Source organism: Dicentrarchus labrax, unplaced genomic scaffold (genome assembly GCF_905237075.1).
Source record: "Dicentrarchus labrax unplaced genomic scaffold, dlabrax2021, whole genome shotgun sequence".
NCBI lineage: Eukaryota > Metazoa > Chordata > Actinopteri > Moronidae > Dicentrarchus > Dicentrarchus labrax.
The window spans coordinates 14,211,546-14,235,083 of record NW_026136705.1 but is presented as its reverse complement, the minus strand read 5'-3'; the positions used below and the strand labels follow the sequence as shown (position 1 = coordinate 14,235,083).

General features: G+C 41.8%; 1 protein-coding gene across 3 annotated transcripts in view; it reads right to left on the bottom strand.

Moving 5' to 3' along the window:
* The window catches only part of LOC127364348 (cell adhesion molecule DSCAML1-like), a 54,099-nt gene extending 30,850 nt beyond the window's left edge, over window positions 1-23,249 (bottom strand). Inside the window, exons 1-3 of one of the 3 annotated variants that reach the window (XM_051401799.1) lie at window positions 21,430-23,249; window positions 12,334-12,654; window positions 9,615-9,761 (exon numbers count right to left, since the gene is read on the bottom strand). In XM_051401799.1, coding sequence (XP_051257759.1) covers window positions 9,615-9,761; window positions 12,334-12,654; window positions 21,430-21,685 — 724 coding nt within the window. In that variant the 5' untranslated portion in view covers window positions 21,686-23,249. The remainder of the gene's footprint in view (window positions 1-9,614; window positions 9,762-12,333; window positions 12,655-21,429) is intronic. The other 2 variants (XM_051401798.1, XM_051401797.1) reach the window with 2 other exon arrangements.
* Window positions 23,250-23,538: the final 289 nt, after the last annotated feature.

Below are 23,538 nucleotides of genomic sequence, written 5' to 3'. Positions count from 1 at the left end.
ACCATCTCAGATAGAGGGAGCGCCGAGGAGATTAAGCATCAGTAGAGGCATCAGAGGAAACGAGGGATGGAGGGGAAGAGGGTGGGAGGATAGGAGAGAAATGGGGAGAGATGTAGAAATAGGACTCCATTATTCATGACGTGTGTTTCATGTGCTTGGTGACATCTGGGACAGCAGTGATAATGAGAGTCCCGGGAGAGAGAAACCACATACACATACACACACACACACACACACACACACACACACACACACACACACATCCCGATGCACCGCACCATACAGAAGTGTGCCACCATGGTCCAATCACCTACCCTCAACCCGATATCCCACTAACTCTTATTGAACTGTTAATTGCACAAGCACGAAGGCTTAAACACTGAAGTAACTCTGTTCTTTAAAAAAAACAAAGGTCACTAAAAAGTAAACATCCAGCAGCAAAAAGCTCTCGCCCCTCCACCTTGTTTTGATTTAGCAGCAGATAAGAGACAGAGTTGGATATACGGTGTGTGTCTGCCATCATGTGTGTTTGTGTGATGCGGTGTACTCCAGCTTAGCCCATGGCCTGGGGCAGTGAGCTGCATTAGCGGCACTGAGTGAGCTGCCTGGTCCCTCCCTATTAGAGTGCTGGTGGCAGAGGAGTGTCACTGCCCAGAATGGGGAGGGGGATAGAGAGAGAGAGAGAGAGAGAGAGAGAGAGAGAGAGCTTAACTGCTGCTACTCACACACACAAACGCACACACACACGTACATTTACAGTGTTTACCAGAAAGGACCGGACAGCACGCCAAAAGACCATTAATACATTCAGAATCAAAGTATCAGATATCACAGTCCCACATTTACCAAAATTAAACTGCAGAAGTCATCATCATCATCATCATCATCATCATCATCGCTGTGGTGGAACCAGCACTCTGATTCTTTACTAAGGTTGAAGTAGCAATACCAAGTAAAAGTACTGCATTAAAAACCTTACTCAAGGTAAAGTATGTAAGTATTATGATCTCATTAACCACGAAATTCAGTTGGGTAGTTTATTCTACAATAATGTATGTAATAAAACTTCTTATTGGAGTAAAAAGTATAACATTTCCCTCTAAGATGTGATCAAGTGGAAGAATAAAGCAGTAAGAAAGAAAATATTCAAGTAAAGTACGTCAGAACGGTTCTTCATTCCTGAGTCGGCCTCTTTCAAAACGTATCTTTAATCTTTAGCTCACAGTTCAGACTCTGCTGCTCAAGGTGCCTACATTATACAGATGACCACGAAGATGTTTATTTTCATTCACCTCACAAACAGAAAGGATAATATTCCTGAAGAACACAATGCCTTTCTGTTTGTATGCTCTCCCCGTCTCTGTTTCCTACAATCGAGAGATATGCAGGTTCTGTGTGTGTCAGCCCTCTGATAGGCTGGTGAGCAGATCAGGGTGTACGCACATTAGCACTAAAACAATTAGTCAATTAATTGGCTAGCTGATTTTGACATTTTGATCATCTGTATTTGCTGGTTTTCTTACTATAACACTAAATCCTACATCTTGGGTATCTTGTGGCATCATTATTTATTTTTATCTATACAGACAATACAATTCCTTGAAAAAATAATTGGAAGATTAATTGATAATGATAATAATCATTGGATAGGCACCTCCACCATTATAATAATGGCAAAGTGTGCATACTGAACTGTATATTAATACAGACACAAACTGGGTGCAATGTCTCTTTACAGGTAACCATCCCATTGTTGCATCTGCAGAAACATTACATCTAAATGTTGGAGTGAAAAAAGACTAAATAAGTCTAAAAGAATAAAATAAGAATAAAATAATAGTCATGATAACATCATTGATGTTGATGTTGATGTTATCATGACTATTATTTTATTCTTATTTTATTGATCCACAAAGAAAATAGTGACTGCTATTTGTTCTGTAGCATCACTAATGTATATACAATAGACTGAATTGTTGACTGAAGCAGAGTTTTACTGGAGAGAGAAACAGAGAGAGAGCAAACAACTCACATACTGTAATCATGCTGAATTATTGACTTGTTTACACGTGACATTTACTATGTACATACTCACCCACAAACAACAGCCAACAAACATCCCAACCTCTTCCTGAGACTTTTCTATCACATTAACCCCAAAGCAGCGTTGCAGATCGGCTCACCTTCCCGCCCGCTGCAGTCAATCACTGCCTGCAATGTTGATCTGGCCTTTATGTGTGTTTGGACAGCTAATAGTGAGGCGGATCAATAGGTCTATTGAGAGGTCATGTAGGAACATGGCACTTGGATGACCACCAGGGATCCCATTTGATCCCTGATCACGACTCCCACGGTCCCCGCACAACCAGCTGCATTCACAGAAACACCGTAAAAAAGACATCTTTCCATCAGGATCACTGAAGTGTGAAATCTATCACTCTATACCAAAATGAATCACAATTTGTATATATTTTGGGCGTAATTAATAATATTAGATTTTGGCATATACTTTCAGTTTTGAGTGTTTATTTAACCTTCACTTTATCTTTTCATAAAAATCAAATGGTTAATAAACACATTATTTAGTCAGAACTGACTTTAAAGTTAAAACATTTCTTCAAGACTATTTTTTAAAATAATCCCATGACATCTGATGGAAATTTGGGGAACAATACGGTGGAACCACAGGTTGGGACATTTTAGGACAGGATTAGAGAGAAAATCTATTTTATAATGAGAGAAAGACAGAAAGGAAGATGGAGGGGGAAATCAAAACCAAACTTCTTGCTACTGCAGCGAGCTGCTGAGTAAATAAGCATTTCCTTAAATACAATTTCTAAGTAAAGCCTGCTGTAATCTCCTCGCAGTAATCCCTCTTTCGTTAGCCTAAACAAAAGAGTAAAAGAAAGCGGGTGGAAAGGGGTAAAACCTCTTTACTCAAATCCTATTTCTTAACCCAATCCAGGCCACATAAACCCTCCAACTCTTTCACTCTAAGCCTTGACATGAGCTTTCCTGCTTTCACTTTCCTTGACGACACTGGACGTGTCAGGAAGCACAGATTAACAACCATCCTTTACAGAGCCAGTGAGTAGAAATTATATGGTTACCTTCATCTGAGGAAATATAAAAAAAATGAAAATCCCAGTGATGAGAGTGTGGCGACTGGAGCAGGATAAGACGATATGACCTGAAATCTATACAAAGAGCCCAGTACCTTATAACAATAAATTTAACTTTCATACATCAGTGCAGGTGTTCATTCAGATCTCTTACTTTAACAGTGCCATGTCATCATAACCACTGTTTTGATGAACTATAATTATCTTTTAAGCCACATGATTGGAAATGTGTGATCCAAACCAGACTTCCCCCAACTCACTCTCTCTCTCTCTCTCTCGCTCTCTCTCTCTCTCTCCCACAGTTACAGCCTGGCTTGAAGGGTGAGATAGTGGCCAGATTTCTGTCAGAGTGATATGCTCGCAGGGGGTTTCCCATCTCTCCCTCTTACACTGATTGACACTGATACACTGATTCACTGTAAAGATGCACAAAACGCTTGTGTGTATATCTGTGTGTGTGCGTGTGTGTGTGTGTGTGTGTGTGTGTGTGTGTGAGTTTGATGGAGGCACAAAGAGAAAAAAGGGCAGGGGAGGGCAACGGCAGCAGCGATAGAGTGTGTACATTTCTGTGCTACGTGCACGTGAGCAGGCGTGTGTAGTAGTGTGTAAATAGTCAATAATAGCCGACACTTGTCAGCCCTCTGCTCTGTACACACAAAGCCCGTGGTTGAGCCATTGTTGAACTCCGCCTCTCTACGCCAGCCCCCCCACCCCTAACTGGGCCTCTCAAGCAGAGATAATTATGCTTATTGTGCCCCTTGCACACACAGACAACACACACACACGCACACACACACACTTGTTTGTGCTAATTTACACACCCAACCACGTGCCTACTCAACCTCACTGAGTAAAAGATGGCTGCCAGCACCCCATCTGCTCCTGCCCAGCTCTCAGTCGCTCTCAGCACACCGGGGCAAATGCGAGAGGGGCAAAAACATGCAGAAAAAGTTAAATAAGAACAGACTGAGGTGAACAAACTCAAAAACATGTGTTTTTGACTAATTTAGTTGCATTGGAAACTTGATTTAAGAGGTAAATTAGTACATTTCAGCGTTTCCATGTTTTGTAATAGTAGATGATTTTGCAAGAAGATGCTCATTGTTACATTTAGATGTCACCGCCATATGTTTGCATGTGAATGCACATAATAGCAGTACCTTCGTCTGCTTGATTTTGTCTTCACTGTCCACCACTAACCCCTATGGCCTGCTGCCTGCCATGTGGGACAGGGGCAGGAGCAGAGGAGGAGGGAGAGGTGAGGGAGGGATGGTGTGAGAACTCAAGGGTGGGGGTGACAGAGGGCGACAGTCGATGGGGCTGTGTTCAGTGAACCCTGGGGACGCCACGTGCTCCCTGTCCTCCTCTGTCACACCACGTACTGCTGCACCCAGGCTGAGCACAACAACAGGACAGCCATCACACAGCAGAGCAGAGCTGAGCGCAGCCTTAATGTATCCTGAGTTAATGTTTAATGAGAGCTCCATATTCAGGCAGGTTCATGCAAAAACTGAAAATGGCTTTATTGTGTTACTTTCAAGGGGGATGTGCGTATGTGTGTAGGCTTGTACATTTGTACTTTGTAGAAGCGAGTGTGTGTGTGTGTGTGTGTGTGTGTGTGTGTGTGTGTGTGTGTGTGTTAGACCAGTGTTTACAAGAGTCTGCGGTGTCCCAGACAAGTGTATCTATTAATGTATTCCTGCGCTGAGTGTGCAAGCACAGATTTACAAACAGACATCGTGTCCTAACACACCACTGCTCTCCATGAGGTCCCTCTGCCTTTGTCACCTCTCTCCTCCCTGCACCTGTGTGGAGCCTTATGACACCAATTTTTTAATTACTGAGAGAAAAAGCTGCAGCAGTATGTGCATGTGTGAATAAAGGGCCAATGTATATACAACTGTATAGATAGATAGATAGATAGATAGATAGATAGATAGATAGATAGATAGATAGATAGATAGATAGATAGATAGATAGATAGATAGATAGATAGATAGATAGATAGATTGACTGGTAATAGCTAGAGCAGTTACAATTACTTGATTAATGGATCAGTCAAGTGACAGAAATTTAATTGGCAGTGATATTGATAAATCCTTAATAATGTTTGTAATTTTTCTTTCAAAAATGCTCAAATGAATTGCTCCAACTTCTGAAATGTGATGATTTGACACTTTTTCCTGTTTTGCATCATTCCAAGTTGAATATCTTTCTGTTTTAGACTGTGGTTTGGACAAAACAAGACATTTAACAATGTCCCTTTCAGCTGTCAGATTTTTCTCCTTTCAGATAGTTTAAGACACCAACAAAACAGAAAAAATCTGCAGATGAATTGATAATGAAAATAACCATTAGTTGCGTCACTAGGATGTAATGATATACTCTTCTAAAGTAGGCATATTCAATTTATCATCATCAAACTCAAGTCACTCTGCAAACTAATCAGCTTAGTTACTGTAACTTATCCCACAAACTGATAAACTCAGCTGTAATTTTCCAGGTGTTCCCAATTAACCCCTATGTGTGTGTGCATGTGTGTGTATTGCTGTGTCTCTGTTGAACCGTTTGACTTCCAGCAGGGACCCCAGGGGCAGAGGATTGATCTGTAATGTAGCCTGTAAGTGACCTCGCCACCCGGCGACACCCATTAGGATCCAAGTTCACATTAAGCCTCGATAACTCAGCATTTACACACTGACAGGTTCAACGCAGGTTAAACCCACCTTAGTTTCAACAACAGGGACTGAACTAGAAATATGTAATCAAATGCATCTTTCACAGTTTTCTGGAAATGTAGCGTCCATTTAATGATACACAAAATCAGAGGCCTATACCCACGCAAAACACGTCTGTATCTTGTGCAGTTTCACAAAGACAGAGAAGAACAAAATGGAGAGGAAGTTTGGAGAGTGACTGAATAAGAAAATGAAAATATAAAGAGTACAAAGATAATACAAAAAAAAGAGTACACAGAGTACTAAGGATGAGTAGGTGAGGTGTTAATGTGTCCAAGAGGAGTTTCCCAATCTTATTGATCTATAAATTTAAACTGTTTCCCTTCTGTTATTAATTTTCAGCACTGGGTTTTATGGCCATGTGTATCAAATTGCTGTGCAAATACATAAACAAGACCAAACTGTGTGGCAGGTGGGTTAGATGGAGCATGGTTGGGCATCTTCTGTGGACCACCATGTGGCCGCAGCCATCTGCTGGTCCAGTCTCTATTCATCGGAGCCACTCATTAGCTTTCTGCTGGTTAGACTGACGGCCTCGATCTGCAAGCTGAACCCTCTCTGTGTCCCACTGTTGTTTTCATTCCCGTCCACAAACCCTCCATCTCTCTGTCTCCGCTCCAGCTCTCCTCCTTTAGATCACTGCTCAGACTAGCAGGCCTCCATTGTCTCGTGAGGGTCACACACACACAAACACATGCACACACACAAAGCTTAACTACAGGGATGGTATGGGACAGGGAAGTGAGAGGGAAATAGGTCAGTCTGCCTGCACCCCTCCTCTCTTAAACCCCCTCACTGTCCTGGCTGGACAGGAAAGTGGGGCAGGCAAAGGGACACGTACACACACACACACACACACACACACACACACACACACACGGCTCCAGATGGGGAACATGTGTGTTTGACAAAATGGAACCTGTTGGGGTTCAGAGGGCATGGCTGCGTTGTGTTATGTCATCAACTCAACCTTCAGAGCGGTATGTGATCGTGCTACTGATCAGGGTCTACACATAATAATTACCCCGTGCAGGTAGGCGCAGGTGTAAAGTGAAGATGAAGAGGAAGATATAGATTCACTATTTCTTTTTTTAATTAGAAGGAGAAGTGGGCAGTCGGGTCACTATGTAATCTTACTTTGTATTCAGATGTGTGTGTCCTATGATCTGTGTTGCTTTGAAGGCAGAAGATTTGAATGCATCAATACCTCTAATAGAAGTCAATTTTTAAAAGATCAATATGTTAACAATATCCATGTATCAAAACTAAGTGACGGTTGAGTGTTTTGGCTTGCTGTTTGCAGTGCATTTCAGCAGACAATGTCCCTCTTTGTCAATGCAACACCAGGTAACGTCCTATTTGTTGCTGCAGGAACAGCTAATGGGGATCAGATCTCAAAATAAAAGACGTGCAAGTCGGTTTTGTGCATGTTACTGTTTGTAAAACTGAAAAGCCCACAGTGTTTTCCAGCCTTCTGCACAGTGCATGCTGGGGTAGGTCTCTCATGACCCCCGAACAGGAACAAGCACGTAAGGAAAAATACTGAATGAATGTTTTAGTTTTAAAAAGAGGACAGGTGCATGTGTGCACAAGCATGTATGGATGTACTCCTTCGAACCGCAGTTCCTCCTTTTGTGATTCTTAAGGCGAGCATAACAAATAGTGACAGGCAAGACAGGCAACCACCCACACACTCGCACGGAGCGGTGCTTTCAGTCACAAAATCAATTTTAATTTTCACATCTTCATTAGACCTATCCAGACAGTCCTCTGCTGGCCCAGTCGGGGGGAGAGAGAAAAAGAGACTTTAACCGATGATGTTAGACTAACTCAATGGTTAGCTGAGGAGTTGGAGATCAGCATCAGTAAGGTTCCTGAACTGTTTATGTAACCACATGCAGCTCCTGTATGTGCATATTCACTGCATGTGGATATTTTCTGTGCATCCATGTGAGAGTGCACTTACAATATTCAGATTATGAACTGTGTTTCAAAGCGAGGTTTTGTTGCAAATAAGCAACTGCATTGGTTGGCTGTAAGGAGGATGAGGTCACGTTGACGAACCGAGAGGTTGGGGTCAAGGTTGAACACAAACACATTGCAAGCGCTTGTTGTGTTTGTGTGTGCGGCTGTCGTTGGGAAGCGAACGCTGAGTTCAGTGAGCAGCTCATCATGTTCAACATCTGATCCTCACACTCACTGCTCATCAACTGACCTATATACCCCTAATTACACACAGCGGCTTCATGACAGTATACACAGCAACACCCCATACATATAAACCATACATACACACACAGAGGACTGGCACATCCAAACCAGATCAACTGTGTTTATGTTTGGGAAGCACAGAAAATCATGTTGTCACTGTGAACCAAACAGGATTTGGGAATTCTTAATCTGTGTAGATTTAAAATATCATTTGAAAACAACAAAGAACAGAAACTAAAATCTCATTCAATTCAATTTGTTAGCAGAAACTTTTATACAATAAAATGGCTGGACGGTGTATAGAATATATAGAAGTATTTTGCTAAAATAAAAAGAGAATTAGTGTGTGGAATATATATATAAAGAATAATATCTAATCAAAATGAATATTAAAAGTGATTTTTGTGGGTGTTTTTGTGTATCCAAAATGAAATTCAAAACTGAAATAAGTTTCATTACAACATGTTATAACATGTTCTTAATGTAGCAGCTTTCTGCCAGGATGCAAAAATGCAATACAAAACAAAACTAATAAATTAACTAAAAAAACAACCCAATGAAATGTCTGAAAATAAAATACTTCAACCTCGGTGCATGTGTATGTGTGACACAGTGTCTGTGTGTTTTGCATACATATAATATAAAACGCCATCTGCCAGGACCTGAGGCCATTCTTGCCCTACTACCCTCCTTGCTTCTCCTCCTTTGGTTCATTTTTCTCCTCTATCTTTCATCCCTCTCTCCTACATTGTTATCGCAAGAGAACAATCACGCATACATCTCAAACATACCTTGCACTACATACAATGTATAATCACATAATGAAACACTCATAATGTATTCACAAATGACGGACAGAGAGACTAAACACATTTCTCTTTCTCTCTTTCTTGCACACACACTGCCACACACAAATGAGGTTAATGAAGATGAATGTGGGGGCACAGTCCTATTGACATCCTGTGTCTCTAATTGTGGCCCTGTTCTTCAAGGACATGGTGGTAAAGACAAGCAGGGAGAGGACAGAAATAGATCTGATGAGGAGAAACTGAAACAGTCACATAACTTGGAGGAAAGTCTAATGCAGTGTCAATCACAATTATTGAAAAAAAAAAGAAAAACCTGTATGTGATGATGTGCAAAAGCAGTGATAGCAGAGGAGGAAATGTCTGTGAAAAGAGGAGGAAGACGAAGGAGAGTGAGGGAGGAGATACAAGCTAGAAGGAGGAAGGAGGAATAAGGAGGAGGAGGAGGAGGAGGAGGAGGAGGGGGACCAGATCAGTGATCCAGAACAGTGAGCAGACAGAAGACATGAGTTAAGAGTTCGGTCAAACATAGAGCACAGCGGTGCATCAACCGTCCTCACACACACACACACACACACACACACACACACACACACACACACACACACAGAGAGAGAGAGAGAGACAGAGAGAGAGAGAGAGAGAGAGAGAGAAGATAAAGACATACCTAAATCCAATGAAATGAATCAACCTGCCCACCCCTGGATAATCCAAATTCATTCATTTTGATGTCCTACCTGGGACGATGGAAACGGTGTCTCTCTCCCAGGATACGACACTGACGTACTCCTGCACGGCAGCAGGGATGAGGCACTTGAACACAGCTACGTTGCCCCGCATCGAGCGCTGGTCCGCCACCCGCACGGTGTAGGGCTCCCTGAAAACTACAAAAAATGCAAAAAAGATACTGAGAAAGCTGATATCTCAAGCTTTAAAAGGCAAGATTACTTCCCTACCACTGAATAGCTGAGGTGTGGTGACCCATGAGGGTCTAAATGTCATTTGAGAAGCTTTTCCAACCAGACACAAAGGCATTTCAGGATATTTTTATTATAAAAGAAAAAAAAAAAGATATTGTTTATCTACACAAAATATCCTCCATCACCTATCCAGAAGATCTGTTGACACAAGCATGTACATCATATGTTAGTCCTGTTCTGAGACAAAAACAATAATCTACTCATGTTTACATCATCTAAAACAACACATTAACACTCCAGAGCAAAACACCCTTTCATCAATTACCACAGCACTCCACATTTATTCATTGGAAATTACTGGCCTACTCTGGTGTATTGTTTGAACTCCTCTAATCCTGCCTCTGCTTTCACCATAAATGGCGCAGGCCGCCATTAGGCAGGATAATCATGGAAATTATTTTGTAGCTTTGGCGTGACATCATCATGAAACATAGATCTACTGTTTTGTACAGAACTTCATAAGGAGCAGTGCTGAGCTGCACACTCAAAGTAAACTGAAGGGTTATTCAGTTTATGCAGGTTCATGCAATATTTTACACTCTGTTGAATGAGCAGGGACTCATTAGCAAAATCACATGAAAGCTAGGACGTATCCGAAGGTTGCTAAGAAACTGGTTCGGAATCCCTTCCCTGGTAACAGACACGATGACAGCGTGCATACATTCCCGCTGCAAGAGGGAAACACATGCAAGTGCATGTTAATTCACATCTTCTTTGAACAGTTGAAAACAGATCTGTCAAGTTCTTTTGAAATGATGTGAAATGAACCAACACTGATGTGAATTTGCTTAGAAACTGTTGTTAGCCATGAAGCAGTAAAAGTGGACCCCTGTCAGTTATTGCTCAATGGCCGGGGGCGAGTGCAACACCATGGCCACAAGACCAAAACCCCAAAACAAAGTGTCTGCATCCTGTCAGGCCGTAACCTGTGCAGCACCGGAGCTGCCAGGGCCCCGACAGAGGCCGCTGGCTGCAGGATGTTTGGTTCATGCTAATCCCTCGTCTCCTGAGGCCAGGCTTTAGGGTCATGCGGGAATGAAGGCAGCAACCGGCTGGCATGCAGCTCAGGGTCCTGGCTCAAATCCTCAACTTGGCGCTAGTATTAGTATTAGAATGAATATGAGTATTAGTTCAGGTCGGTGTTGGGAGGCAGAATATGAAAACAGATGTTGATGGCAGGAGGGAAGGGGGAGGGACCGACTGGCCTGAATGAATGATAGGAAGGAGGAGGGCAGGGGTGGGACAATAGATGCAGTGTAACTATCATCCAGCTGTAGCTTTGTTTCAGCTGCGGTTTGATGTAACTGTCTGTTTGTTAAAATGCTTCTTCATGTATCTCTGCTGGTTCTAGAGCAGGAGGAACCCAAAACCCCCAGAGGTACTATTTTACTTTAGATGAGGTCTCGCTTGTTAAAGCAGCCTCACGCAGTCCAATCAATGGAAAGCACCAATTAGGTTTGTTAATGAGAGATAATTAAAGAAGTGTGCTGTGGCTATATTTAGTCTGGCACAAGAGGACAGTTTGAAGAACGAGGGAGCAGGGAGGAGAAGGAGGACAGAAGAGAGAATATGATGGCAACAGAGGCAGCTTTTGGTCAGAATTTCTAAAAATAGACTAATTATAATATGTACTAGTGTTTATTGATTGAGCCTTTATTCTAACTCATACTAATCTCTTCTGTGATTACTGAAAACAGGTCCGAGATATTTCTGTATGTATGGTAACAGCGTATTCAAACATATGTAAGATAAATTCGAATCCCCCCGTTTTAGGTTAGCATACATAGCTGTAAGAAAAGGTCACCATATCTCCAAATCACTAGGTGTTGAATTACTTTTCACACCTTGTAAAGCTTTAAGAAACCTTGCTTGAAAAATATCCAAGCGGCTGTCAAGTTCCTGGTGGCCTTTATTACACTGTCCTTTTAAAAAGTGAAGGACTGTCAATGAGGGTGAGCCGGTAATGTGATATAACCTATTGTCACACTTTTTCCTCCTCATCTGATCTGGTTATATCATCTAAAAATCACATTGGACTTGCTACTCAACTCTAAGTACTGCAGGGGTTGTGTTTTGGATTTCATCCTAACAGCTGTAGATGCAGTTGAAGAGGTTATGTCGGTATAAAGTGCAGCGGTTTATCACCAGCTCAGTCAAATAGGTGTGAGTGAAGGCCGAGGCCTGGTGTAGTATGTGATGCAGATGTTCTCTCTGTAGACTGTGTTCTAGGTCAATCTGTGTTCAGGTCGAGACGGGCTATTTTAGGGCAGGTGATTCTGTGTGTGGGTTGGGCTTTTTTGCAGCTGCCAATCACATCTGCTCTACTTTATGCTTTCACTACTGTCTCTTTTTTTCTCCATTCCTCATGATGTTGTGTCTCACTTTGGCTTTTTTGCTCCATGATCTCTCTTTTCTATCTCAATCTTTCATATCCTTCAGTCGCTCTGTTCCCTTCCCGACCGTGGTCTCGACTCACCAGCTTTGATGCGGATGTTGGGGCTGCGGATCTTGCCAGCTTGGTTTTCAGCAGTGCAGAAGTAGTCGTTGTCGTGGATGTAGCTGTTGTAGGCGGAGGGCGAGAAGGGGTACAGTTGTAGGGTGCCATTAGCGTGCACGTGTCGGATGTGGGGCACGTCGTAGATGTCATCGCCGGTGGCCAGGTACCAGCGCAGTATGGCACTGGGGGTGCCCCCTGCTGGACAGGGCAGGGACACCCCCACCGAGCTGGAGTAGGTTACCCTCTGCAGGGAGGCATTCACAAAGTACAGCCTGGTAGAGCCCACATCCTCACTGTGTACTGCAGGGGCAAAAAGAAAACACACCATCACTAAACAGGCGGAGTTGGAGGTCAGAGGTCAACAATGAGCAATTGTTATGAGGTGTAAAAGTATGAACATAAGCTAACAGCATTACACTGCCATTCATTTAAAGCAATCTGCGTCACATTAATGGAAAACAAATGGACAGAGTGGGAATGTCCTTCAAATGTGTGGCAAAATAATCATAACAAATGTATGTCAAATGTCCAGCTGCAAACATCAGTCATGTGATCCAGAAAGCCAGGGATTTGGGCTAAAGCCTGTGATGGTTTAGGTGGATCGGATGGGGGGGGGGGCTGTTACCTCCGTACAGTGAGTGCACACATACACAAGCAAAGACAGAGAGAGGGAGAGAGAGAACACGCTGATAGGTTATGTGATTGGAATTTCTATGCCAGACGCAGAGATTTAAGTCTATTTAATCTCCTTACATATTTAACACACACACACATGCACACACTCACAAACACACACATACAGGAATGTTCTTCATTGGCACTCAGATTAAACACATACAGCTTCAGTAGAGAAAGGAGAGTGAGAAGAGGAAAGGAGGAGGAGAAGGGGGTGGGGGGGGGCTATCAAATTTGGGGTCATTATAAGAAAGATTAGAACAGAAAGAAGAGTGTGTGTGTGTGTGTGTTGGTGGGATACACTGCTGATGGACAGATGTGGATGTTAACCACCACTGATTCTAAATTATATCATCTAAAACACCCCATCCCACCACATGTTCGCCCTGTTAATGTTCAGTTCAGCACAGACAGTCTGAAACATCATGGAAGATAATAACAGATACTGAAAGATAAAGGATTTTGATCCAAATTAGATAAAATTAGCACTCGGTGTACTGTAGGAGTTGTTCAGTCATAAATGTGTTCTTTTCTGCAAAAGTGATCTAATTGATTTTTCCTCTATATTTCTCGCCTATTAAATACTGCTTGTTGCTGACTTTTTGAAACAATGCCAATATTTATTACAATTGATCAAAATAAAAGTTTCACTATATCGATATTACATTTTAATTGATTTAAGTGCATTTAATTTAATGATTTGATATCAAATTATTAAATGATTTAACTGACACTTGATAATGTCGCACAATCTTACTTTTGTTTTCAAGTTTCAGTGTTTTCTGGTGGTCACATCAGGCTTTGTGATTTTATTCTTTATCATCAAAAACAACTAAAAAAAAACAATTCTAATTCTGACTAATTATCATTAGTTAATTTTGTTACAAAACAGAGCTAATGATTTCTTCTATCCTGTAAAGAGTTTTGTAAAAAACCTCTATAAACAGAGCAGTTTTTAAAAAATCTATTAATCATTTTGGTCTGTAAAATGTCAGAAAATAATAAACAAAAATGCCCTTAGAAATTGCTAAAAAACAAAGTAATTTTATCAAATTGCTTGTTTTGTCTGATTAACACAGAAAACTCAAGATTGACAGAAAAAAAAGAGGAACAGACATCTTCAATTTCTGCTGATAAAAGTTTCAATATTCTACTGATTATTACATTATTTGTTATTATTAACTCTTTATGGTGACAATTGTGGTGTACCAGCTAAATGATGATCTTGTATGAGAAGCTTTGTCCCATCCTTTTTGAATAATCATGAAATCGTTTGAGGAAACAGGACAACAGAGAAAATTCACATCTCACGGGTCAGTTTTAGGTTTTCATAGGTGCATGAAGCACAATGGTAATACCCCAAATAATAAATTTAGTCTTTGTTTAGGCTGTGGCTTTAAGCTATGGGTGAGGCAGACATGAATAAAAAAAAAAAGAACTGGTAGAATCAATCATCACCATCAACACTGTCACTGTGCTAGCACTAAACTCAGTGCACCAGATCGAACACAGCTATCTCTAACATCCAGGAAGGGTTGTTAATAATTCCAGCTTTCTTTCAAAGAAATGCTACTGTCCCTAGTAGACTAGAGATTGATAAAGCTGGGCAGAATGTTACAGATGGTATATGAAAATGTGTCTGGCAGTCCGGTGGTGGGCTGCAAAAACCAGGTCAGACTCCCTCCCCTCTGCAGATTACTGATAATGGCCCCTGAGCATAAAGCCCATATTAAAGATTGCAATATCTATAATCTCCCAATGGGGGGACAGGACTAAAGTGGAGGAGTGAGGGGGTCACCCTGAGAGCTCAGGGGGGCTGGGCAGCAAGAGAACCTCTCATACAGTAGATTATATGGCCGGGGGGCCTGGGCACTGGGGGGCTGGGGAGCACTGGGACTGATGGAGCGGGAAGTGGAATAGAAAGGGGATCAGAGCAAACTCCCACCACTCAGAGCCTGTCAAAACCAGGCGAACCACACATGCACTCACCCAATACACACATGCATACACATAAACACATACACACTCCAAAAGCAGCTCTCAGCGCTCAGTCACACTGGGAGGAGACAGAATGGGTTGCCATGGTGGCACTGGCACTTGAAAGCTGTGACTGAATAAAAAACAATGCAACAATTTAACCTAACAACAGTGACCCACTGAAGAATCTAAATTTAGAAACTTCAAGTCAACAAACCCCACATTCTGTCATACCGTCTCAAACACCTGCAGGTTGGTTGAAAAGACATACGGGTGAAAACAGAACAAGTAGGCTGCCTACAGAAAGTGCAAATAGTGTTCATTTAATTTAGTTTGGCAAAAATTAAATGTCTGACACGCCAGCGGTGACCAAGCCAGTCAGTGATAGGATGAAAAACTGCTGTTTGCTTGGTCGTGGTCAGGCACAACCACGTTAGTGCATCACATGGGTGCGCTCCAAAACTCAGCTGGCAGAGTCCTGGTTTGTGCCAGACTGACGGAGTTTCCACTCCATTTAAAACCCGATAGTCGAAACATTGCATACCACCTGTGAAAATCTGTATGGAACGGCTTGTGTGGCAAGCAAACAAATAGTACCAGCAGTGAGCTAAACAACAAATCACGTCAAAGATGAAATTCAAGTCGGTCCAGTTCATTCTAACACACAGCTGTTCAACGTGTTTATAACATTGAATCTGATAATTACCTGCCTCCAGCCACCTCTCACACACACACACACACACACACACACACACACACACACACACACACACACACACACACACACACACACACACACACACACACACACACACACACACACACACACACACCTCCGTCATCAAACTGAGCCATTAAGACCACAAGTGGGGAACCATTCCCCTGGTGTAACAGCTCAGGTTTAACCAATAAAAGGATCAATTAAATGTTATTACAGGAAAGTCTTTAATTAATGGTTATGTCATCAATCGCATCATTGAACTGTTATTTTAGCTAAATTAAGTTTGAATTCTACCAGTCAACTTTTTAGAAAACCTTTGCTTGATAGGTAACATTAGGGAGACAGACGAGATATGTTTTGATCGCAGCCTTGACAGTTAAATACCACAAGAAGTAAAGTTAACATCCAGTCAAACCAGCATGCCACCATACTAACCTACAACCAGAACTTTTTTTTTTTTACATTTCTCCAAATTCCGTTAACACAATTAATAGCTATATTGTTATCGACTTATTCTCGTTTCTCTAACTTAACAAAAATAATGCTAAATCTGAACATTAAAGTTCCTTCATCTCAATGTCTTCAAGTTCTGTCAGGTCACATTCCTACATTCACACAGTCTGGCCGCAACTTCATTTCATTATCATTTAATCTGTCTAAATGTTTTTTCAATTAACTGATCAAACATTAAAATGTCCAAGGTGAGGTATTCATATACTTTGTTTTGTCCCAATCCTGAAGATATTCGGATAAAACAGAAAACAGAAAAGAGAAGCTGGAAGCGGAGAACGTTGGGCTTTTCTTTTTTTAATCACTGAAATGATTTATTGATCGTCAGAGGTGAACGATTAATTTTCTGTCGATTGATTAATTGACTAATCGTTTCAGCTCTACATTAATCTGTGCTGATTTAACTAACAGAAATACATCAAAACCTGCAAGTGGGCTTTAACACCTTGAGACAATTGTATCTCTTGCGCATGTTAATATCGGTGTCCCCACCTTTCTGAGCGATGCATATCCACAAACACATCAAACTCCAGCAGCATATGGACAGTCAGTACCCTGATATCAATATTGACCACAGCTGTGGGACTCCTGTGTTGTTGCTGCTGCAGTTCACCTGCACCCAGGAGGCTTAATCAACCTCGTTCAGACACAGAGAAATACCAGCCCTCACTGAAAGGTGTTGGAGCAGTGACGGCGCTCCTGGAGCTAAAGCTTAGGCTGTCAGAGTCGCAACCACTATTTTATACATCCTGCCAGGGAGCCACGCATGAATATGTATGTCAGAGAGGCAGAAGTCATAACCTATGCAAGGTTTCATCATGCATAATGCAGCTGATCTACGCCTCTCCAGGATGTGAGTGTGCACAGGAGTGTACAGACACACACACACACACACACACACACACACAACTGTATTGTGATGAGGAAGTAAACAAACCCGAGAACCCCCAATGTTTCACATACACACATTCTCACACCCAGAGCTCCCTGTGCCCATGCACCCAGAGGCGTAATACCTCCACATGTTCTTCCTCTTCTTCTTCTTCTCCTCTCACCCAACTCCATCTTTCCATTTCTTTCTCATGGCAAAATCATTTTTACTGCATTTTTATCTTCACTGGATTTAGCGATATGGTTAAGGTCAAAAGTAGGATTTAACTTAACAAGACGATGCACATCAGCCTTGGCAACTGTCAAAAAACCTCTCCCCACCTTGACTGCTTTCCATTTTGGAAACAGCTTCATTTCCAAACCTGACTCCAACTCCTGTGTTCACTCCCTTCCTGTCCTGCCATCTCTCCGTCACTCATCCCTCAGGTGTTTTCAGGACAGAAAGTTGTGTTTTTGATACACAGGGATTGAGACTGCGTGTGGAAACATAAAGCAGCAGAGGAGGAAGTGGGAGGAGACGCTCTGTAAGAAGGGGTGTGAATTGAATATTGGTGTGGATGCAGGGGGATAAAGATAGGTGTAATCTTATGGATAATCCTCGGAGGGTCTGGCATAAGTAGGTGGTTGGTGGGTGGAGAAGTAAAGGGGGGTGGGGGGGTTGTTGGGGTTACATCTAATCAACAAAAGGGTATCGCCTCTCCCCACCTACTGTCTTTCTGTACACCCTGTCCCCAACAATCTGCCCCCCCTCCTCCCCCCCCTCCCGTGGCCTGTGCTGTGTCAGTAAAAAAAAAAGTGTGCTACTTCAGCAGTCCCCTGGGACCTGCTCCCCCTCACATCAAAGCAGCCAGTTTCTCTCTTAATGTGAATATCAAATCTGTGGATCACAAGTCCCAGCACAGTCTGCATAAACTGCCCCTCCCCCAACCTTTAATTCTGCCTAGTGATGAGGGAAAGAGAGGGAGGGGAGTTACTGCGAGAGGAAACGATGGAGGGAGGGAGAGATGGAGAGAGAGATGGAGATAGAGATAGAGAGAGAGTGAGTGAGAGAGAGAGAGAGAGAGAGAGAGAGAGAGAGAGAGAGAGAGAGAGAGAATCCAACAAAAACAACTACTTGCTTCAGAGATTTGACATTTGCTGAACGCACCCTCCTTCTGAAAATGTGCAGCTCCAGCATCCAATAAAATTTGGAGGAGGTCTGGCTCAATTTAGCATCAGTGTAGTGATACACAGAGTTCTTGTTGGGTGAAAAAAAAAACATTTCTCACTGTCGATTGTGTTCATTTGCATCTTTTTGTTGTTGTTGTTTTTTTTAAATGATTTATTCTTTTTCATAATCTCATTGGGATTTATAAAACATTTAAGGACGAATGGGAGAGCAGGGATACCAGTGACAGAGCTGTGACATCCTATTGGTGAGCTGGGAAGTGCAATGAGCTCCGTTTCCCTGCTGACAGTCTTACACCAGCACACTTTACCCGCCATTTGGCAACATCATTGATCAAAATTTGAGCGCTGGTATTTTTTTCTTTGTCCATATGTGAAGGATGACTGACATTTGTGTTGTTAAATTATATGTAACTGATGGTTTTTTGGGGTTAAAAGTGTAAGTCAATTCTCAGATCATTAGAAAATAGCCAGTAACAGCCTGTTCATAAGACATTTCTATATAAATATATATTCATATATTTCAGTTCCCTCACCTTAAATGAACATGTATTCTAGCCTCTGAAAGAACCAAATTATATCAAAAAATCACACTGGGAGCCCGATATTTCTCCTTTAACCCTCTTTATGGTGGGTGTTTTTGCAAAATTAAATAATGCCAGGTTTGAGCTGGTAAAAATGTAGGCCTGTGCCCTGCCTGAGTAATGATTGGCACCCCTGTGGACCACACAACTCTGTCATTGAGTGGTGCCTATATAGCTCAGATTGCAGCTTTAATTGTGCAGCCTTGCAAAGGCAGCACAGGGAATTGGACTGGGGAGGGAAGAAGAGGAGGAGGGGGTGAATTTTTGCATATTTCTATTCGGGTGAGCAGTGGAGAGGACAAGAGTGTGCCAGGGTGAAGGATCACCTTATTGCTTTCCACACCTGAAATTAAAATTCAAGTTATATTGTTTGAATGTCACACAAATCCTTTTTTAATTTTGTTTAATAAATTGCATCTTAAATTTAAAGTTCAAAATAGGCCTACAGCATGCCTGTATATCAACTGCTAATTAATCCGCAATTCCAGTAAATACAGTCAGTGAATTTGATTTAAAATGAGAAAACACACGTTTTTGTTTTCAAATCACCAATTAAAAATCACAATAAATCCTCCTTTAATTAGGTATAATATCTGAAATTAATGTAAAAAAAAACTATAGGCTATCTGCTTTAATTGGTTACCTGTTATTACCCTTCAAGCATTTTTTCCCCCTCAAAGATCCGTTAATTACCCTACACCCTAATTGCCTCCTAAACCTGTGTCTCTGAAATTATTTTTCATTATTATAACATTTTTTTATCATTACTGTCGTGAAAAATGTTTTATATATTTTACAAACCAAAAAAATAAAAGAATGAGTGAACTTCCAGCTCAGTTCCTCCACAAACAGCGTCCAAAAGTGTCCAACATTTAACAACAAAACCAAGAGGGGTGTCCCCGTCACTTCCCCTCCTCCGCGCGCCCGCCAACACACACACACACACACACACTCAGAAACACGAACCGTGACGCACGCGCTGGCACACGCGCGATCACGTCTGCGGGGTCCAGGTGCGCTATTAGTGAGGAACATGACCGGGCAAGTCTATAATCTGCACCCACGCCCCTGGAGTTTCTCATTTGGTGAAATAAATTTGCGCATATTAATAAAAGAGGCTCTGAAATCACATCTCTCGAGCTGAATAATGGCTGTAAATGAACAGCAAATATTTGACGAATGTAATGAATTTAAGAGGGTCGAGTGACACAAAACACGGACAGCAAACACAAGCAAGCACAAACGTGGCTAATTGATATTTTTCACAAACAGGGTAATCCAATGTGAGGCGGTGTAAGAACTTAAAATGGCAAATTGGACATAATGGCCTATTTTAATCAACTCGTTGGCATCGAGAACAGCCATATTCCTCTTCCCCCAGCCCAATCCACATCACGGACTTTTTGATAGATGCATTTCCACCTTCTCGGGGCCTGTGCTAATGAGGACAAAACAGTATGTAAACATGGCTCCAAACAGGCAGGCTACACAAAGGCCTAGAAAAAGCTCTCATGTGCAGATAGTGTTGAACTTCTGTTATTTTCGACGCAGATTTGTTCAGGATTATTATAATGCACTGTAATAGCAGAAGATCAACTTTGCAATAGGGTCAGGGATTTACTGCTGAACAAGAAAGAAAATGAATCTATTTAAACAAATAGACCGCCTTTTATATGTACAAATAAAAATTAAACAAAAGGGTAAAAAAATGAAGAGACCAAATGAATTAAATAAGGAGGATAAATCTGAATAGGCTACACTAATTATGGCCTTTATGTGGGTGTAGATCCATTAAACTAATAAAGCCGTTGTGGAGGAAAAAAGAGGCCTTTTATTTGTCATTCAATTTAAATGGCAATGATTTGTCATCAGACAGAGAAAGAAAAACTAAAAATCTCATCCTAAAAAAATACGATTTCTGTGGAATGGAGCGCTTGTGCCAAATATAGTCCATCAAAACAGCTGCAATTAGCAAAGGCTACCAAATGAGAGCACCAAGATATAAAAAATCACAAGAATCCCCCTCAAAACTTCAGAGGAGTGCCACATTTTGAGTGAATTTATTCTAAAATTGGTAAACAATTGATATAATTGCAGGCCGATACATGTTTTCATTCCCCTCTCACCCTCCCTCTGTATTTGCACCTCATTCTCCCTATTCAGCCATTTTACATATTCATAACTGGAGTTGGTAATGCGAAAACAATCCGTGCTATCAGCACCATCTGAGGCAGCACGGGCCGCTGCATAAAACCACAAAACAGTCTGGCAAAAAAAAAAAAAAATCACTTTATACCTTTACTTTCAAAATATTTCCACTGTTAGGCTGCAGCAGCTTTTTACATTTTGATTGAAAGAATCATTTTCAATCAATTCCCCATCACAAGGCGTCCGATGATACATCAAAGCGTAAGCCACATATATCATGCACAGCTACAATTCAATTAATTTCAATTAATTATCACTTTTCATTCAACTTAAAAACAGTAAGGCTTCCAGCACTCAGCGTGCAGGGTGTGAAATATTTCAAGCATTTCTTTTTTCTCTTACCTTCTTGGAGAGAGTACAGCAGGAGTAAAGTTACAAGCCACATGCCATAAATAGCAGGTATATTTTTCAGGAATATTTGGCAATCCTGGCAAGTGTGAGGCGCGGTTTTTTGGCCAGGCTGGTCTCCGTGCTGGACTGGCGACTGTGCTCCCCGGAGGTCTCTCCAGCCCTGCTGCCCCGCAAAGCATGGAAGGGAAATGAGAGGCGCCTCAGCCCCGCCCATGTCCCCTCCTCTCCTCCCAAGACTACTGTGCATACAAATCCATCCTCCCTACACTAATCAAACACCGCAGAACGATGGGTCACAGCAAAAGCCGCGGGTCGATGTGAGCTGAGCAGTGGATTTTGGTCCAGTTGTGTCCAAACTGCCAGTTTGTGTGATCGGTGGAGCTGCGCAGACAGATCTGTTGGCACCTTGGAGAGCGCACCCACCTGTGCGCCCCTGATGACCGCGTTTCTTTGCGCAATATGGATCTACAAAAAGCCGCCCAGGCTGCTGCGAGGACTCTAATATGTATTAATGTCTTTTCCTCTGAGTTTGGGCATTAATCACAGCGACGTGGAGCTACACCAGAGACTAATGACTGTTTTTCTTTGTCTTTCGGAGCCATGAAACGTGCGTAGACATTTGCGCACAGAAATGCACTGCAGATAGAGAGGAGGAGAGAGAAAGAGAGTAGCGGGGTGTGGGGCATGACACTTCCACACAGCAGGTAAAAAACACACAGCAGGTAAATCAAACCAATTATAAAAGGCTTCAGTGAAACCTTAAAGGATGCTGAGCAACTTTCCACATTGCTATTTCCCCCCTTTCACCCATGCTCTCTGTTGCGCCTGCTGTGAAAAAACTCCCCTGCATAAGCATAAATTAAGACGGTAAGTTGCAGGACACTCCCAGTTCATAGAATATTTAAAGTCACTGTGGGTGCCAGTGGTGGATCTGAAAAGTGATCATCTGCTGCACAACCGAACAGCTCCCACAGACGCAGAAAGAGCATGAAGAAAAACAGAGCAACAAAAAGAGACGTTCATTCAGTGTAATTGTGGATGACTGATATCCTCAGAGGACTGACAGAGGAACCAGAACATGCCTCGGAGTGGTTTTTGCCACTGCTGTGTCTTCAATAAAATTTAAGTGTATGTTGTGTTAACGTTTTAGTACACACTCATTAATGTGTATTTCATTCACACCCCTCAGACATATCAACACAACATGGCTCTGAGGTTGGCAAATGTATGAACTGGATCAGATCGGACCACTAAGAATATGTATTTTTATATTCATTAGAGCCTATGAAACAGTGAAACCATGACATTCATTTAACGTTGATCGTCTTATATTAATATAATCATTACTTCATAAGTCAAATAATGCTCAGATTCTTACTGGAGTAAAAGTTTCCCCACATTTAAGGACACCTGAACACAATCCTGCATCCTCAATCAATTAAGTATTAGCGGTAAAAAAAAAAAAACTTCACATATGTATTGGACGCCCAAGGGTCAGAGGTCACTCACTCAAAACTTGGTTGTCTTTAAACTTAAACAACTTGAAGAGAAGGTCAGGTCTCTGCTCTTCTCACGGCACAGCTGCCTGCAGCGGCCGCTGCGATCTGATCCGGTCCGGCGGTTCAGGCTCCACATGCAGGTCACTGCTGACATCTGCTGGTTAGACGCACACATGCAAGCGGGCACATTTTTCTCTCATTTCTGCACAGTGATCGAGTAGAATATATGACCCTGTAGATGTAGATGTGATTATGTTTGTGGTAGTAAAGCAACTTTAGTAGCCCTAGATTATATAGGACAACTTTTCTGTTGCACAGTGTATTTTGTGAATTAACTGCACTAGTAATACAAAATATTAAATAACAATGCTCAAATTCTAATTAAGATGTCCTTTTTATGCATACAGTTTATAATATATGGTGCTTGGTTTTATATAAAGTATAAAGAGAGACACCTGGTGAGCAAATTCTGCAAAAAAAAGAGGAGGAACACAACAGGCAGTTTGATACATATTTGATAAATGCAACATCCCAGTAGGAACAACCTACAACATATAAGCCCCCAAATGTACAAGATTTTATTTTTGCATATTCCTTTCTG